The sequence below is a fragment of the Salvelinus sp. IW2-2015 genome, linkage group LG20 (assembly GCF_002910315.2).
Source record: "Salvelinus sp. IW2-2015 linkage group LG20, ASM291031v2, whole genome shotgun sequence".
NCBI lineage: Eukaryota > Metazoa > Chordata > Actinopteri > Salmoniformes > Salmonidae > Salvelinus > Salvelinus sp. IW2-2015.
The window spans coordinates 59,748,502-59,764,964 of record NC_036860.1 but is presented as its reverse complement, the minus strand read 5'-3'; the positions used below and the strand labels follow the sequence as shown (position 1 = coordinate 59,764,964).

Sequence of the window (16,463 nt, the reverse complement as noted above, 5' to 3'; positions counted from 1 at the left end):
GCGCAGAATAATGACCTCACAGCCAAGACACTGGCGTACGGCAGCCTGGGGAGGACACACCATGCGCTACAGAACTACACACAGGCTGTCATGTACCTGCAAGAAGGTGAGAGGAGAGAGAGACAACGAGAGAGAGAGAGAGAGAGAGAGAGAGAGAGAGAGAGAGAGAGAGTGAATGAAGACATGGTTTTTGGAGAAAGAGGGAGGAGAGGGTGATTTGATGATGTTTTGAGACTCCCTGTCTTTCTCTCTCTCTCTCTTCTGTCTCTCTCTCAGGTCTGCGTCTAGCAGAGCAGTGTGGGAGGAGAGAGGAGGAGGCTAAGATCCGTCACCGTCTGGGCCTGTCACTGTGGGCCAGCAGCAACCTGGAAGAGGCCCAGCACCAGGTATCAACATAGTTTCAGAATGTAGCTTCTCTTCTGTCCTGCTGACACATGCGGGTGGACTATGGAACTGCAGTCTCTGATTCTAGAGATTTGAGATGACCTGTATTGAAAAGAATAACTAATTGCGTGTATATCGTGATAGGGGTGCGGCATGGGTATGTATTCAGGCGTGAATGCGTGTGTGATGTAGCTGTGTATTCTCTTTCTCTCTCTCCAGCTGTACCGAGCGTCTGCGTTGTTTGAGTCGATTCGTCACGAGGCCCAACTCAGCTCAGACTACAGACTGTCTCTGTTCGACCTGCAGACATCATCATACCAGGCTCTCCAGAGGGTCCTCGTCAGCCTGGGTAACACTTTTCTTCCTGTTCTATCTCTCTTGTTATTCATTTCCTTCCCTTTCTCTATGTATCTCTTTCTTTCACTCTTTCTCTACTTGTTCACTTTCTCTTCTCATCCCTCTGTTCATCCCTCTCTCCTCTCCTCTCCAGGTCATTATGACGAGGCCCTAGCAGTGGCAGAGCGGGGTCGGACCCGGGCGTTCGCTGACCTCCTGGTGGAGCGACAGCAAGGTCACCAACCCCTGACCTCTGACCCTTATACCCCGACCCCTGACCCTTACTCCCCGGTCACCGTAGAACACATCCTGGATACGGTCAACAGTCAGAAGTCACTGGTGCTGTATTTCTCTCTGGCTGCAGGGTACCTCTACAGCTGGCTACTGGCACCAGGCACAGGTAGGTACATACACACACAGATCTACAGGTGTACACACACACCTCTAATCCCTAACCCTGTGTTGTGTTGTGTGCAGGTATAGTGAAGTTCCATGAGGTGTACCTGGGTGAGGGAGGAGCCGAGCTGCAGGCCGCAGAGATCCAGGGGGGAGGAGTTAGTGGCTGTCAGACTCTGGAGCAGCACATCACTGCAGCTAGAGAGGCTCTGGGAGTTGACAACTACTACAGCAGGTGTGTGTGTATGTGTGTCTTGCACTTGTTATGGTCTCTGCTTTATTAAAAGATTGTTTAGTGCTACACTGAGAGACTGTAGGGTCTCTTTATCCCTTGGCTCGGGACCCTGTCCCTCCCTCGCTCCCTCTCTATCTCTGTAGAATGGATGGGATATTCAGAGGTGACATATTTCACCCTTCCAAGTGATAATGGGAGCTCACAGCCTCTCTCTTTCTCACACACACACACACACTGTACACTCACACACACACACTAGAGGTCGACCAATTATGATTTTTCAACGCCGACACCGATACCGATTATTGGAGGACCAAAAAAAGCAGATACCGATTAATCGGACGATTTTTTTTATTTATTTGTAATAATGACAATTACAACAATACTGAATGAACACTTATTTTAACTTAATATAATACATCAATAAAATCAATTTAGCCTCAAATAAATAATGAAACATGTTAAATTTGGTTTAAATAATGCAAAAACAAAGTGTTGGAGAAGAAAGTAAAAGTGCAATATGTGCCATGTAAGAAAGCTAACGTTTCAGTTCCTTGCTCAGAACATGAGAAACATATGAAAGCTGGTGTCCTTTTAACATGAGTCTTCAATATTCCCAGTATTGCTTCTGACAGCTGGTACTTAAAGCTAGTGAGGGAGTAATGAGTTCTCCAGCAGTTACTGTTGCCCCCAGCCAGCAACACTATACTGTGTGTGTGTGTGTGTGTGTTGTGTGTGTGTGTGTTGTGTGTGTGTTGTGTGTGTGTGTGTGTGTGTGTGTGTGTGTGTGTGTGTGTGTGTGTGTGTGTGTGTGTGTGTGTGCTTACCAGCAGTGAGACGCGAGCAATGCACAGGTGATCTGTTAAACAACAGTTTGAGGAACGACTGACCTCAGCCAGCGACCCCACTGACTTCCTACACAGTCAGGTGTCCAGAAACAACGTCTTCAGCAGGTGTGTGTTCTGCAGAGAGTCAATGTTGACTGAAATGTCACCATATTTGAACATTTCAATTAAAATAAAGTCTATTTTATATGGAGAGTGTCATTCTGTATGTTCCTATGCAATATCTACTGGTGTAGACAGCACCAGTTGTTAAACCACAAGCATAATTTCTGTATTTCTACAGAAGTGGTCAGAGTTTGTCCAGTCTGGTCAGTTCTACAGTGTCTCCAGTGAGAGAGACCTCCTCTCTACTCTGTAGACCCGCCCCCCTCACCAAACCCCCCCTACGAGCCCTTCACCACCTGCTCATTGCACCTATGGAGGAGGTAAGAGAGTGTGGGTGTGTTTAACCTAACGACACTAATTTTACCATTTGATAGAGATCGAATTACATCTATCTGTCTACTCATTATTTCACCCTCCCTCTCTCTCTCTCTGCCCCTCTCTTTCTAGGTGCTGATGCCTGGCAGTGGTGCAGTTGGCAGACACAGACAGTTGGTGTTGGTGTTAGAGGGAGAGCTGTACCTGGTTCCCTTCGCTCTGCTCAAAGGTAGCTCTTCTAATGAGTACCTGTATGAGAGGTTCAACCTTCTAGCTGTCCCATCTATAGGGAGCCTGGGGGCTGCAGCCAAGGTGGGTGTATAGCACACACACACTCAAATACACACACACACACACACACACACAGAGACACTCAAATACCCCCCACAGAGACACACTATACAATACAACAGCACAACCTGCACAATTGAATATACTGATGGCATACAGTATTAACCATGTTTGTCATTGACTGTGTTTGACTGGCTGATCATTTAAACACACTTCCTCCTCTCTCCCCCAGTCCCACCCTCGTCACAGAGCTCCTTTCCTCTACAGCGGTGGGGGTTCTATGACCGCAGTAGTGGGGGCTCCACGCCTGCCCTCCAGGGTGATGGAGCGTTGGCTGTGGGGGCCGCTGCCTTCTGCCCACGACGAGGCCCTCCGCCTGGGGGAACTGCTGGGTTGCCAGCCCCTCACTGGTACACAGGCCACCAAGGTACACAAAAAAAAGTGTGTGTTTTGCTCCCACTGTAACTTATTGAGACGCACAATCAGACAACATTCTCCTCACTTCTCTTCTCTAGGAGCGTGTGCTAGCAGCCATGAGCCAGGCAGAGTGTGTTCACTTTGCTACTCATGTCTCCTGGAAGCTGGCGGCCCTGGTTCTCTCCCCCAGCCAGGATCCAGGGGTGGGCTCAGAAACACGGCCCAAGGAGAGTGCACCGTGTGGGGGATCACTATTACACGAGAGTGGGGATGTGGGAGCAAGTACAGAGCTACTGGAGGAGAGGACTGAGGACAGAGGAAGTGTGTGTGACACAGAGAGTGTGTGTGACACAGAGAGTGTGTGTGACGCAGAGAGTGTGTGTGACAGTCCACCGCTACAGGACTTTCTGCTCACTGCGGCCGACATACTGGACCTGAGACTGCCTGTGAAACTGGTGGTGCTGGGGTAAGACACACACACACACACACACACACACACACACACACACACACACACACACACACGCCAAATGTTCAATCAAGCCGTTTAGTTTGTTTAAAACTGTATGTCTAAGTTTATTATCTTGTTATCTCTCCTCTCAGGTCGTACCAGGAGTGTGTCAGCAGAGTGACCTCAGACGGTGTGGTGGGTCTGTCCCGTGCCTTCCTGACAGCGGGGGTGCAGTGTGTGTGTGTGTCGCTGTGGCCCGTTCCCATGGCAGCATCCAAGGTGTTCACGCACAGCTTCTACACGGCACTGCTGAACGGGACCAAGGCCAGTGCAGCTCTCTCTGAGGCCATGAAGACTCTACAGAGCAGCACACACTTCTCACACCCTTCTAACTGGCGGTTTAGACACACACACCCAACCACCACTCCAACAACCTTCTAACTGGGGACTGGTTATTACACCACACACACACACACACATCACACACACACACACCCACTCACACACCATTCAACTGGCTGGTTGCCACACCACACCACACCACACACACCACTCACCGCCTTCTAACTGGCGGTCGTAACCACCTTTAGTGGCGCTACAGTACACACACACACACACACCACACACCACACACCACCCACTACATCAGCATTTAACTGGGGGGTTAGTAACACACACACCCCCTACTACTGGCCTGCTTAAGTAACACACACACACACACACACCACCCACTCACACAGCCTTCTAACTGGGGGTTAGTACACACACACACACACACACACCCAATCACACAGCCTTCTAACTGGCGGGTTTGTACACACACACACCCACTCACACAGCCTTCTAACCTGGGCGGGTTTGTACAGCACACACCCCTTAACTGGGCACGTTAGGACACACACACACACACACAGCCTTCTAACTGGCTGGTTAGTAACACACACTCACCCACCTTCAACTGAGCGTTATAACACACATCTCACACAGCCTTCTAACGCGGCGCTTAGTACACACACACACACACCAGGCCTTCTAATGGGCGGGTTAGTAACACACACACACACACAGCTCTAACTGGGGGTTAGTCACACACACTCACACAGCCTCAACGGCGGCTAGTACACACACACACACACAGCCTTCTAACTGGCGGCTTAGTACCACACACACACACACACAGCCTTCTAACTGGCGGGAAATACCCACTAAGGTTAGGTACACACACACCACACGCCTTCTAACTGGGCGCTTAGTACACACACACACACACAGGCCTTCTAACTGAGCGGTTAGTACACACCACACCACCACAGCCTTCTAACTGGCGGCTTAGTACACACACACACACACACACAGCCTTCTAACTGGCGCAGGTGAGTACACACACACCACCACAGCCTTCTAACTGGGCGGCTTAGTACACACACACTCACACCAGCCTTCTACATTCTGGGCGGGTTAGTACACACACACACCACACAACACACAGCCTTCTAACTGGGCGGGTTATACACACACACACACACACAGCCTTCTAACTGGCGGCTTAGTACACAACACACTCACACAGCCTTCTAATGGGCGGCTTAGTACCACACACACACACACAGCCTTCTAACTGGGCTAGTTAGACATACACACACACACACACACCCACTCACAGCCTTCTAACTGGGCGGTATTACACACCCACACACACCCTTTCTAACCTGGGCGGCTTAGTACAACACACACACACACACAGCCTTCTAACTGGCTGGTTAGTACACACACACACACACACCCACTCACCACGCTTTCAACTGGGCGGTTAGTACACACACACTCACACAGCCTTCTAACTGGGCGGCGTGATACACACCACACAGCCTTCTAACTGGCGGTTAGTACACACACACTCACACAGCCCTTCAACTGGGCGGCGTAGTACACACACATCCACACAGCCTTCTAACTGGGCGGGTTAGTACACACACCACACACACAGCCTTCTAACTGGCGGCTTAGTACACACACACTCACACAGCCTTCTAACTGGCGGCTTATCACACACACACTCACACAGCCTTCTAACTGGCGGCTTAGTACACACACACTCACACAGCCTTCTAACTGGCGCTAGTCACACCACACTCCACAGCCTTCTAACTAGGCGCTTAACACACACACAACACACACACAGCCTTCTAACTGGGCGGGTTAGTCAACACACCACACACACACACAGCCTTCTAACTGGGCGGCTTAGTACACACACACACACAGCCTTCTAACTGGCGCTTAGTACACACACACACACACAGCCTTCTAACTGGCGGTTAGTACACACACCACACACACACACTCTCTCACACCCGTCTAACTGAACAAGTTAGTATGGTATACACGCATGATCACACATTACATCGCTGATGTAAAAAGCTTTATAATACATTGATTGATTGACGAGATTTCACTCCCTTCCTGTTTCTCTCAGGCTTCATGTTGATTGGCTGTGATGTGAAGCTGAACAGCCCATCGTCTTGATTGGCCAGGCCTGGCAGAGATCCTCCAATATCCTGAGAGAGCTAGCAGATGCCCTGAGAAGTTCATACTGCATCTGTAACAAACAGCCAACATCACCTTTAACCACAACATGGCAAACAACATCACCTGGTAACAAACATGCACACATCACCTGGTAAACAACATGCAACAACATCACCTGGTAAACAAACATTGCACAACATCACCTGGTAACAAACATGCCACACACACATCACCGGTACAACATGCACAACATCACCTGTAACAAACATGCACAACATCACCTCATAACACAACAATGCACAAACATCACCTCGTAACAACATGCACAACTCACCTGTAACAAACATGCACAACATTTCAACACTCGTACAAAACATGCACAACATCACCTGGTAACAAACATGCACAACCATCACCTCTAACAAACATGCACAACATCACCTCGTAACAAACATGCACAACATCACCTGGTAACAACATGCACAACATCACTGTAACAACATGCACAACATCACCTGGAACAAACATGCACAACATCACCTCTATCAACAGCACAACATCACCTCGTAACAAACATGCACAACATCACTCCGTAAACAACAACATGGTACACAGCACAACATCACCTCGTAACAAACATGCACAAACATCACCTCGGTAACAAACATGCACAACATCACCTCGTAACAAACAGCACAACATCACCTTCCGTAAAACAACATGTAACAAACATCACACTTCGTAACAAACATGCACAAACATCACCTGACTGTTAACAAACATGCACCAACATCACTGTCAACAAAACATGCACAACATCACCTGGTAACAAACATGCACAACATCACCTGGTAACAAACATGCACAACATCACCTGGTAACAAACATGCACAACATCACCTGTTAACAAACATGCACAACATCACCTGTTAACAAACATGCACAACATCACCTGGTAACACACATGCACAACATCACCTGTTAACACAACATTTGCCATATTGCCTATGTCTATTCAAGAGACTTTAAAGAGCCTTGCCAAATAATGTGATTTCTTTCCCTCCATCCCTCAGGTTGAGAAGTCTCTCCAGCGTATACAGAGTCATCAGAGTAACGCTATGTACACCTCGCAGCAGAGCGTGGAGAATAAGGTGTGTGTTTTCATATGTGTGTGTGTGCTCTGCATCTTTACTTCAGTCAAATGTCTTAAGGTATTTGCTGTTCCTCATTACTTAGTTATTCTATGTAATCATAATGAATAACTGTTTTATATGAACCCAGGTTGGTGGGGTCCCGGGATGGCAGGCCCTGCTGTCAGCTGTGGGGTTCCGGTTAGACTGTTCCGGTACCGGCAGTGGTCTCCCCGCTGCTGTCTTCTTCCCTACGGCTGACCCTGGAGATCGGCTGCAGCTCTGCAGCACCACCCTGCAGTCACTACTAGGTAACCTATCAATTTAGGAGTGAATCAATCAATTAACCAATCAGACTGTCAGCACAGCACCATACTCTAGATCCAACATGGTAATCAGTCAGTCAATGCTCTCTGTCGTCCAGGTCTGCCTCATGCAGCCTTCCAGGCTCTCTGTAAACTGGTCACTGCTGCTGAGACTGGAGACCAGCTCATCAACAAGGTAGGCCTCAATGCACACTGATTCATTTGCATGCTGTATGCTTTATTTGAATATACATAGTGATGAGCCTGGCAATATTTGCATGGGGTCAATATCATCATAACCTGAGTCATTTTTATGGCTGATAAACAGTGGTAGTCCCTGCATGGTGTTCATTAACTAGGCCTGTTGCTTTCTAATGTTCTGTTCCTAACAGTTTAAGTCCTCTCTCGCTCTCTCCCTCTTACCCACCACTTGAAGGCTGTTAAATATATGGTGGGAATGGTAAGTTGTGTGTTGTAGCTTTCTAGCATGAGAAACTCATACTGAGACAAAAGGGGGGCAGGGCAGAAATTATAGTGTGATAATATGCTGTGATAACTTACCTCTCCCGGTCTCCAGCTTCACCAGGTATTGTTTCAGCAGCAGTCATGTGACAAGGAGCTGGAGTTCTCATTGGCTCCCATCCAGGTGTCCATTAGTGTCCAGCTGTGGAGACTTCCTGGTTGTCATGAGTTCCTGGCTGCGCTGGGTGAGTCAGTCATCACTGTACTGAGAGTTGGATATATATAATAGCAGAGGCTTTTCCCTTCTCATTTTTAGACAGCCAGTGTGGGTGACCGACTAGGTTTTGAACCCAGGTCTCCTTTATGTCACAAGACTGTGTTAGCCCATTGAGCTAAAGCCTAGATGTTTGGTGTGTCATTATTTTCACTTCTCTGTTTCCCTCCAGGTTTTGACCTGTGTGAGGCAGGACAGGAGGAGGTGCTATTGAAGACTGGTAAACAGGCTATCAGACGGACCATGCACTTTGCTCTGCAGTCTCTACTAGCACTGTTTGGTAAGAGTCTCCAAGCCCTCTCTTTTAACTCTACATTGTTATGTATGTTAGTTACATAGTCTGGCATCCAGACTTCAAGTGAAACATTCCTATACTTGCATTGTGTTTCACCATTTCATCTTACCTCTGTCTCACCTGTCCATCTTGTCCTCTCTCCCTGCAGACTCTACGGAGCTGCCCAAACGCCTCAGCCTGGACAGCTCTTCCTCTCTTGAGTCTCTCTCCTCCTCCCAGTGTGCCTCCCACTCCCTCCCCCTCAACCTTCCCCAGCCTCCCTTCTCCCCCCCACTTGGCGGCGCAGACGGTCTCTCCTGTGACGCCATCTCCCTCTACAGCCTCAGCTCACTCACCTCCTCTCTCAGCTTCCTGTCCCGCCCCGAACCCGCAGGAAGTGATGTCATCAGCCAGCGCTCACGGCAGCAGGAGCTGGAGCGGCATCGCGGAGGAGCGGGGTTATTCGCCTCGCACCGACACACAGGAGGCATGTCGAGAAACAGATTGACAAATCACAGAGGAGGGACAGAGGGGGAGGAACAGGAGGAGTATGAAGGCTTCTCCATCATCAGCAGTGAACCTCTGGGGGGAGGAGGGGGGAGGGAGTGTGACACCTTACCCCTCCCTGGGGGATACAGACACCTTAGAGGAGCGGGAAGGGGAGGCGTGGTGGGGAGAGGGTACCCCGTCTCAGTCTCCTCCAAGGGGAGTGTCAGCACTCCCACCTCACCGCTCAAAGTCCCCCTGCCGCCCCTGGCCATACCCCCCAGCCCTAACACACACGCTAAGTCCCAGGGGTAAGTTGTTGCTTTTTAACTGTTTGCTTCAACTGTTTGCCTCTTTACCTATTTGTCACATCAAATTAACCATCTCTCCCCCCTCTCCTCACCAGCTCTCAGACCGTGTCTAAAGGTCAGATGGTCAGTACAGAGGCGGTGCTCTCTGAGTCTGACCAGTCCAGTACAGAGACAGACAGCACCGTCAAGTCCCAGGAAGACAAGCCTCCCCCCACCCCTCTGGACCCCCAGGAGCTGGCCAGCAGGATCCTGTCAGAGACCCAAAGCCACATGCAGGCTGTGGAGAGCCTCCAGAGGGGGAGGACAGGAAGGGCAGGCAACGGAGGAGGAGAGGAGGGGTTAAGGGGACCAGAACGTAGACCCTCCTGCACCTCAGCCCGCCTGACCCCCACCACAGGGGGTTTGGGCTTCCGTTCGTCTGAGACCAGCGCTTTCAGCAGACCCAGTAGTAGAGCCAGCCTACAGGCCCGGGCTTCACCTCTCTCACCACTCCCTTCCCCCCTCTCACCCCTCTCCACGCCCCTTCTCTCCACCAGGTCCAAACCACCCTCTCGTTCCTCATCCTTACAGAAGATCAGCTCCGGCTACAACAGCCCGACCCTATCCTCCCGCTCTCCCTCCCTCTCTTTCTCTCACCCCAACCCCTCGCCCTCCAGAACCCCAGACCCCCACATCCATGCGCAGCTCAGACTTAAATATCCCAGCTCCCCTTACACCCCCCACATCTCACACTCCCCCAATAGCATCTCCATCTCCCCTAGCTCAGGCCACCCATCCCCAGTCGGCAGCTTCCCATCCTTGGCTGCATCCCCAGTCCTCTCCCTGGCCCCTTCCCCTGCCCTCTCTTTCTCCTCCACAGGTTCCACTTCTGCCCGCTCCAGCCCGGCCGAAACCCCAGACCTGGGCCGGTTGAAACGGGCAGGCCTTGTGGACGAGAGGGTACAGGCCATCCACAACCTGAAGACCTTCTGGTCCAACGCCACCCAGAGGCAGGAGGTTCCCGGCCCAGGCAGGGTGCTCCGAGGTGGTGGGAAGAAGAGGAGCACGGTCCAGAAAGATGTCCGGGGGCTCCTTCACCTCTCTCCAAGACATGGATCCACCAACCAGAACCAGGACACTGAGGGGCCCCAGAGCCCTACCAACCCACCTGACGGACACAAAAAGCTGGTTTCAAAACCGCCAGTGGTGCTTCCTCCTCATACTGCTACTGACTCCTTTTTGGGAGGTAGTCCCGGAGCACCCCCACACCCCGTCAGACTGCCCTCGGGAAAAGGCTTCAAGTTCCCCTCGCCTGGGAAGTTCTTCCCCTCCTCTAAATGCTGAGAGGGGTTAGAGACTCTTAATGGTTAGAGATCTGCTCCTGACTCCGAGGCTCTTCTAGTGGCTTATACTAGCTGGGCTGTGTGCTATGAAAGGGACTGAATTACACTAGCAAGAAGGCCAAATGGGGACCACCAAAACTGAAGTTCCGATTTGCATAAGTTAAATAGAAAGTGGGAATGGGACACTTTGCAGTGACTGACTGCCCCCTAGTGGAGAGGAAAGGAAGGACAGAGCAGGGACAGGTCATAAAGGAGAAGAGTGCAGTCACCCTGAAGGACAGAGGGGGACAGACTGGACTCTGTATAACTCTGGGTTGAAATCTGCCTGAGATTCCTCACTGACATGTAGTCCCCTTGCCTCCTCCTACACTGTAAAGACACTTTGATACAGGCAGACTGTTAGAATGACTGAAAATACCAATATGGTGTTTCTATTTTTTACCTAAAACGCTCGCTGTTTGCGAAAGTCAATAAAATGCTACATGGAATTGTTTTAATTATGATTTATTTGAATATAATTATTGTGAATTGATATTACCAAGGATCCTAACTGTTATTATTGTTGTTTTGTAAATTAAATCCTGTGCTTTGTAATCAGTATTACGTGTTTTTATATATTAAGAAGCAAACAGTGCACAAAAATAAATAAAAACATTTAATATTTTTATTGAAGTTTTGAAAAGGCACATGACACGATTTCTATGTAAATTAAGTGTCAGTCTGAAAGCATGAAATATATTGCTATTCAATGTTTCAATGTCTTTTTAAAACACACTTTTTGCACCAGTGGACCCTAGTTAAAGATAAACTATGCAGAAATCACTCCGCCATTTCCTGGTTGCTAAAATTCTAATAGTTCTGCAAATTTTAGTTTAGTGTAGAGATGTATAGTGTAGAGAATCATTGTACCATCTAAACTGCTGTGAGATATCTTTTCCATAACCAAAAAGATTGTATTTCCAGCTGTTTGAAAATGGTATACAAAACTGTAAGTAAAAGATGTAAAACCAGGGAGCATAGAAATAGCTCACATAGAACATATACAGCTTCTTAGACTTGCTTTCAATGAATGACAGATCTATAACTTCCATTTCTATGTGAATTTGGTCGGTTGCCCGAAGAGTTACATATAGCAGCTTTAAACATGCATCTCAGCTCTTTCCCAGTAAAATAATCTAAATAAAGAAGGTTTACTCTCTTGTCAGCTTGTAATGGTTTATGAAGAGTAAATGTAATGTTTTTTTTTAGAGTAAAGTACATCGAAAAAAATCAAAAGAAAACTGCAAACTGAATAGGAGACCAAACAAGCAGCTAACAAATAAGAAAGGCTTTTGAAAAAGTAACAATTTTTCATAAAATTATACCGTTTTCTTAGCTAGCTAAGTTGTTTACCTGTTGCTAGGCAGTTGCTAGGGACATTCCTGGAAGAAGCTAGCTAGCTAACAAGGAGTGTCTAGTTGGCAGAAGAGAAGAAGGGACAAAGAAGGGACAAAGTGGGACAAAATAAGGACAGAAGAAAAGGGAAAGGGGACATTAAGGTGAAGCAGTCCTCTAAAGACACAAAAGACAATAATACAAGAAACAACACTTCTATTGCCTCTCCCTCTACGATACGCACTTCTGGGTTGGAGCGAGTAGTTGCATTCCGCTTCGCTCCACAGGTAGTATTACATTTCATTTCATTACAGTACAACAGTTTGATTTGTTTGATCTTAGCTGGCTACATAGCCGTCTTTGTATCCAAGATAATTGTGTAGTCTAGAGTAATTGTCGAGGTTACCTAGCCAGCTACACTTTCAAACAAAGTCAACAACGCAGCCACTGCTAGCTAGCCTATTTCACCAGCCAGCAGTACTATATCATTTTAGTCAATAAGATTTTTTGCAACGTAAGCTTAACTTTCTGAACATTCGAGACGTGTAGTCCACTTGTCATTCCAATCTCCTTTGCATTAGCGTACGGCCTCTTCTTGTAGCCTGTCAACATATGGCTGTCTACTCCCTGTCTCTTCTTCTCTCATCAGACCATACAAACGCTCACACCAGCGTGGCCCGTGTTCACTACTAACCTGTGTACCAGGCGCACGACCTGTGGATTCCAGGTCTCAGGCAGCCCTCTGGACTTCGACTCTGCGTGCGCTAACAAGGCAGAGTTCATCTCAGCCTATGCTTCCCTCCAGCCCTCTCATTCGGGCACGGACGGAAACATGGATTACCAATGGCATAACACTGCTATCCTACTGCTCTCTCGCTCGTCTGCCCACGTGTTCTCGCACACCCAGAGAAGCTTCTGGTCACGGGTCGTGCACTGGGGGGGGGATCCTCATCTCTCCAAGTGGAATTTCTCTTTCTCCCTGACCCAATCTGTCTATCGCTCCTTTGATTCCATGCTGTCACAGTTACCAGCCCTTTCAAGCGTTAACATCCTTATCATTTATCGCCCTCCAGTTCCCTTGGAGAGTTCATCAATGAGCTTGACGCCCTGATAAGTTCCTTTCCTGAGGATGGCTACCTCTCACAGTTCTGGTGACTTTTAACCTCCCCACGTCTACCTTTGATCTTCCTCTCTGCCTCTCTTTCCTCCTCTCCTCTTTTGACCTCACCTCTCACCTCCCCCCCTACTCACAACGCAGGCATACGCTTGACCTCATCTTTACTAGATGCTGTTCTTCCACTAATCTCATGCAACTCCCTCCAAGTCTCCGACCACTACCTTGTATCCTTTCTCCTCTCTCTCATCCACACTTCCCACTGCCCCTATCGATGGTATCGCGCCGTCCCAACCTTCGCTCTCTCTCCCCCGCTACTCTCTCCTCTTCATCCTATCATCTCTTCCTCTGCTCAACTCTTCTCCAACTATCTCCTGATCTGCTCTTCACCCTCCATCTCTTCACCTTCTGCATTCCTTTACTCTCTATGTCCCTATCTCCAGCCGGCTCGTCCTCCCTCCTGCTCGTGGCTCGACGACTCATTGCAGCTCACAGAAAGGGCTCGGGCAGCCGAGCGAAATGGAGGAAAACTCGCCTCCTGCGACCTGCATCTTTCACTCCTCTCTCATTCTCTCTTCTGTCTCTGCTGCTAAGCCAATTTCTACCACCTAACAATTCCAAGCATCTGCCTCTAACCCTGAAGCTCTTCACCTTCTCCTCCCTCCTGAACTCCTCCCCCTCTCCTCCCCCTCCTCCCTCTCTGCGGATGACTTCGTCAACCATTTGAAAAGAAGGTCGACGACATCCGATCCTCTGTTTGCTAAGTCAACACACCGCTGTTCTGCTCACACTGCCCACCCTGTGCTTTGACCTCTTTCTCCCCCTCTCTCCACGTAATATCTCGCGTCTTGTGACGGCCGGCGCCAACAACCTGCCCGCTTGACCACCCCTTCCTCTCTTCTCCAGACCATTTCCGGAGACTTCTCCCTTACTCACCTCGCTCATCAACTCATCTTGACCGCTGGCTACGTCCCTCCGTCTTCAAGAGAGCGAGAGTTGCACCCCTTCTGAAAAAAAACTACACTCGATCCCTCCGATGTCAAACTACAGACCAGTATCCCTTCTTTCTTTCTCTCCAAAACTCTTGAACGTGCCGTCCTTTGCCAGCTCTCCTGCTATCTCTCTCAGAATGACCTCTTTGATCACAATCAGTCAGGTTCAAGACTAGTCATTTCAACTGAGACTGCTCTTCTCTGTGTCACGGAGCGCTCCGCACTGCTAAAGCTAACTCTCTCTCCTCTTGCTCTCATCCTTCTAGACCTATTCGGCTGCTTGATACTGTGAACCATCAGATCCTCCTCTCCACCCTCTCCAGCTGGCATCTCCGGCAAGGTCCACGCTTGGATTGCGTCTCCCTGCAGGTCGCTCCTACCAGGTGGCGTGGGCGAGAATCTGCTCTCGCACCACGTGCTCTACCACTGGTGGTCCCCAGGGCTCTGTTCTAGGCCCTCTCCTATTCTCGCTATACACCAACACTTGGCTCTGTCATATCCTCACATGGTCTCTCCTATCATTGCTATGCAGACGACACACAATTAATCTTCTCCTTTCCCCCTCTGATAACCAGGTGGTGAATCGCATCTCGCATGTCTGGCAGACATATCAGTGTGGATGACGGATCACCACCTCAAGCTGAACCTCGCAAGACGAGCTGCTCTTCTTCCCGGGGAAGGACTGCCCGTTCCATGATCTCGCCATCACGGTTGACAACTCCATTGTGTCTCCTCCAAGTGCTAAGACCTTGGCGTGATCCTGGACAACACCCTGTCGTTCTCAACTAAACATCAAGGCGGTGACCCGTTCCTGTAGGTTCATGCTCTACAACATTCGCAGAGTAACTATGCGCACGCAGAAGCGGCGCAGGTCCTAATCCAGGCACTTGTCATCTCCCGTCTGGATTACTGCAACTCGCTGTTGCTGGGCTCCCTGCCTGTGCCATTAAACCCCTACAACTCATCCAGAACGCCGCAGCCCGTCTGGTGTTCAACTTTCCCAAGTTCTCTCACGTCACCCCGCTCCTCCGCTCTCCTCCACTGGCTTCCAGTTGAAGCTCGCATCCGCTACAAGACCATGGTGCTTGCTACGGAGCTGTGAGGGGAACGGCACCTCTGATCCTTCAGGCTCTGATCAGGCCCTACACCCAAACAAGGGCACTGCGTTCATCCACTCTGGCCTGCTCGCTCCCTACCTCTGAGGAAGTACAGTTCCGCTCACCCAGTCAAAACTGTTCGCTGCTCTGGCACCCAATGGTGGAACAAACTCCCTCACGACGCCAGGTCAGCGAGTCAATCACCACCTTCCGGAGACACCTGAAAACCCACCTCTTTAGGAATACCTAGGATAGATAGAATCCTCTAACCCCCCTCCCCCCCCCCCCTTAAAAGAGTTAGATGCACTATTGTAAAGTGGTTGTTCCACTGGACTATCATAATTTGAATCACCAATTTGTAAGTCGCTCTGGATAAGAGCGTCTGCTAAATGACTTAAATGTAAATGTAAATGTAAGAGGGATGTTACTGACTGCCGGGACTTTTATCTCCTTGATCAGGACTGAACCCTCAAACATGACATTTTTTCTAGTGTGATCAATTTTATAGACTATATAATGAGAATTTGAACAAGCTTGCCATATCAGTAAGAGATGGAATGGGATGTATTTGTAATGATACTTGTTGGAGGTGAGGACTTAGCTGATGAAATCCTGGTTCTTTAGAGCAAAATCCACCTACAGATTTTAGTTATGTAAATGTAATAATTGCTTTATCAATATTGAGATAGTGAAATAGGTTTAGAAAAGTACTCTCTACCTGTACTGTCATTTGAAAAGTCTATTATTCAGAAAAACTTGAAATTGTTATGGTTCGAACCAGAGCCATATATCACACACATATTACAATCGAACATGTTATTGATCACGAAGAATACCTAAACGTATTCATGGTCCCATCCATATCCATTCTACATCCCACCTCACCTCACTGGTGCACAGTTTGCAAGGTTCAGAAAGTTCAGACCAATCGACGACTTTCGTGGGCGGTCAACAATTTGTTGTTGATAATTTCGGATGACGTCTACAGCCTTGCGCAGCCGCAGCCCGGTAGGAGAAG

General features: G+C 49.0%; 1 protein-coding gene across 1 annotated transcript in view; it reads left to right on the top strand.

Annotated features, from left to right (window-relative positions):
• LOC111980031 (tetratricopeptide repeat protein 28-like) overlaps window positions 1-11,533 on the top strand; it is a 16,727-nt gene extending 5,194 nt beyond the window's left edge. Inside the window, 19 exon segments of the mRNA XM_070449757.1 lie at window positions 7-106; window positions 277-386; window positions 604-733; window positions 875-1,120; window positions 1,198-1,363; window positions 2,182-2,304; window positions 2,480-2,621; window positions 2,749-2,928; window positions 3,140-3,334; window positions 3,423-3,790; window positions 3,928-4,173; window positions 7,356-7,455; window positions 7,586-7,745; window positions 7,859-7,935; window positions 8,176-8,199; window positions 8,317-8,446; window positions 8,648-8,755; window positions 8,919-9,546; window positions 9,642-11,533. Coding sequence (XP_070305858.1) covers window positions 7-106; window positions 277-386; window positions 604-733; window positions 875-1,120; window positions 1,198-1,363; window positions 2,182-2,304; window positions 2,480-2,621; window positions 2,749-2,928; window positions 3,140-3,334; window positions 3,423-3,790; window positions 3,928-4,173; window positions 7,356-7,455; window positions 7,586-7,745; window positions 7,859-7,935; window positions 8,176-8,199; window positions 8,317-8,446; window positions 8,648-8,755; window positions 8,919-9,546; window positions 9,642-10,869 — 4,461 coding nt within the window. The 3' untranslated portion in view covers window positions 10,870-11,533.
• The last annotated feature ends 4,930 nt before the right edge of the window (window positions 11,534-16,463 follow it).